Raw genomic sequence first — 2,958 nt, forward strand, 5'->3', positions numbered from 1 at the left:
AAAAAACTTTTAAAAAAAAAAAAAAAAAAAAAAAGAACCACATGACATCAAGAGAAAGAGACCAGAAAAACTGAGGAGATATTTCATATAGGAAAAATGACAGACGAGTGTATTCGGGAATTTGAAGTCACTTTTTTACAGAAATGATGAAGTTATCTATTCTTTTTTCAGTGTGCTATGTAGTTGAAGCATAGAAAATTGAGGCAGGAAGTGCTCTGATGTTGGCAACCTCTTGGGTTCAACAGAATGTTCACATATGTATAAAGGGGTCTTTGAAGAGTTCATGGAAAATGGGTATTATGGGAAAAACATGCATAGATTTAAAAATAATTTTGCCAAATAAATTCATATATTAATTCCGTTTTCCAGACTTTTTGAAGTCCCGCCATATGTCTAGTATAATGTATTCATACTGTAGTGTGTAATATAATGCTGTGTATTCACTCATGTCAGTTAGCATGTGACACTTTCTGTAGGTGGTTCGAAAGCTTCCTTTTCCTGAAATAGTATTCATGACCAAGAAAGGAAGACCAATATTCTTATGTGTCTTTTAAAAGAACAAGTTAATTCACTAGTATTAATATCAAAATGTTCTTTGTCTTAAAACAAAGACAAAATTTCAGCCATGAGCTTAGGGAACACACCCAAACTGGTCGCTGTGACACACTTTAACTCCAGCCCTCACACCCAGGTACACACCAGCTCTGACGGCGTCCACTTACTCTACTGTACCTTCTGACAGCAGAGGATCAGAGAGAGAAATTCGATGCAATAGTGGATCTAAAGTGAGTTTTGTCATACATGATATATGCTACAGGTATACATTCATTTTTCACTTTTCTATTTCTTTGGGTTAGTAGGAACTGAAAATTAGTTTGCTTTCTCCAGGAAAAAAAAATAAAACTGAAAGCAGAGGCAGGGCGAATCTGGAAGACAGGCTGGCTGTTAGAGGAGATAAGAAAGTGCCTCAGATACTCCTAGAGAAGCTCTTTGAGCAGCCACAGAAAGCAAAACCCACACCAGCAAGATCTTTAACTGAGCACCTATCTTTCCCTTAGGCCAGTAGGCTTTGCTGCCATTAAAAAAAAAGAGGAGACAGGTGACCCTGCAGCTCAGTGGTCAGTCAAGGGAGGTGGCCAACCACGGGGTTCTCAGCCCCAGTATCTTTTTTTTTTTTTTTTGAGAGGATTTCCGCTATAGGGCGCGTGCGCTCGCCGGACAGACAGAGAGAGACAGAGACAGAAAGCGAGAAATCACCTCCCAGGGGGGATGGCCATGCCGCAATCCCATCTCCTCCATTCTCCTCTTAGGATCTTGGGCACACATGCACATACGCCTGGTGTGAATTTTAAGCCACCGGGTTCAGGACACGAACCGCAGTCGTGGGAGTCCAGCGACATAGCCATTACGCTGACTGCTGGTTCCCAGTCCTAGTATCTTGAAGAACACACCAGGCACATGAGTCAGTGCATGTGCTCGCTGCCAAAAAAAAAAAAAAAGAAAAGAAAAGAAAAAAGAATGAAAGTAAAAACGGGGACTGCAGAGAATTTTCACACACTTACCACGGTTCCTCCTCACATCTCTGTGTATTGTAACATGAATGGAAAATAACCTTTGAGAGGGAGGGTCTCTAGTTCCCCAAAGAAGTGGACATGAGTCGTCTTCATCAAGCTCCTAGAAAGCTCATCATGAAAAGACCATGCAAGGGTTTCAAATTTTTTCACCAAAATAAGCTTATACGTTAATTTCATTTTCCACACACTTTTTGAAGTCTCCTCACATTTGATACCTTCAGAAGATGCAATCTTTCCATTTTCTTCCCTTAGATATTTGAGGTCATTAAAATAGCTCGACTTAATTACTGCAATCCTGCTTTGTTTTTTGTTTTCTGTTTTGCTATAGAGTGTGTGTGTGTGTGTGTTTGCTGGAGAGACAGAGACAGAGAGACAGAAAGTGAGAAATCATCCCCCGGGGGGATGGCCACATTGCAATCCCTTCTCCTCCATTTTCCTCTCAGGATCTTGGGCATGCATGCACATATGCCTGGCATATTTTTAAGCTACTGAGTCCGGGACTTGAACCACTGTCGACTGCATGGGAATTCAGCAACGTAACCATTACGCCATCTGCCCAGTCCTGCCTTTTTGACTTTTAAACTTTCATGTTTATTTCCATCACACGCTTAAGCAGGCTCCACCAAAGCATCATAGATGTCGAAGAGTGGGTCTCCAAACCAACAGCAGCACCCCGTCCTGGAAACCAACCAGAAGTGCAGATTCTCAGCCCCACTGAGTCCCAGGTGGGGGCGTGGCCTCTGTTCCCACAGTCCCTGGGAGGAGCTGATGCCTGCTCCTGGAGACTGAGGAGCATGGTTCTGAAAGAACACTGCAGACTCCAGCCTCTGCAGGACATAGCTCACTCCCTCCAGGGTCTGGAATGCTGCATGATTTGAGACACTAACTTGAACCTGTGTTTTTTTTCACTGTCTTTTTTCTGTTATTCTAAGAAAACAGACCTGGGCACTCCCTCCCCCAGGAGATGCTCTTGCCACCGGGCTCAGGTAAGAGTTGCTGAAGACAAGGCGCCATGAGCGCTGTTTCTGGGAGTGGAAGTCAAGTGGCTCCTGAATCGGGGGACACAGGGTGCTCGCACACGCAGCAGGGAAGGCTGAGTCCCACTCCTGGGGACACAGACTCCATGAAGGGAGCTCTGCTGGAGCCAGGCTGTGCTCAGGTGTCCTGGGGGGCGCTGGCCACTGTTTCCAAACCGACACTGGATGGTGAGCTTCTTCCACGTTCCTGTCTCCCAGACCCGTACAGCACCTGGAGGCGGGCCGGGAAGAGGGCAGAACCAGGAATCCCCTATCCCCTGAGGACATGGGGTCAGGATACATTTTGTTCTTTGGAGTAAGACTCTAGTTACCATACACTGCTGGGAATCTTCAGTCCTAGCTTGAGC

At 44.9% G+C, this 2,958-nt stretch overlaps 1 protein-coding gene across 1 annotated transcript in view; it reads right to left on the reverse strand.

Moving 5' to 3' along the window:
- COL4A3 (collagen type IV alpha 3 chain) overlaps positions 1-2,370 on the reverse strand; it is a 96,040-nt gene extending 93,670 nt beyond the window's left edge. The window contains exon 1 of the mRNA XM_006141982.2: positions 2,179-2,370. Within this exon, the coding sequence (XP_006142044.1) occupies positions 2,179-2,370 (192 nt within the window). The remainder of the gene's footprint in view (positions 1-2,178) is intronic.
- Positions 2,371-2,958: the final 588 nt, after the last annotated feature.

Source organism: Tupaia chinensis, unplaced genomic scaffold (assembly GCF_000334495.1).
Source record: "Tupaia chinensis unplaced genomic scaffold, TupChi_1.0 Scaffold000066_1, whole genome shotgun sequence".
NCBI classification, from domain to species: domain Eukaryota; kingdom Metazoa; phylum Chordata; class Mammalia; order Scandentia; family Tupaiidae; genus Tupaia; species Tupaia belangeri.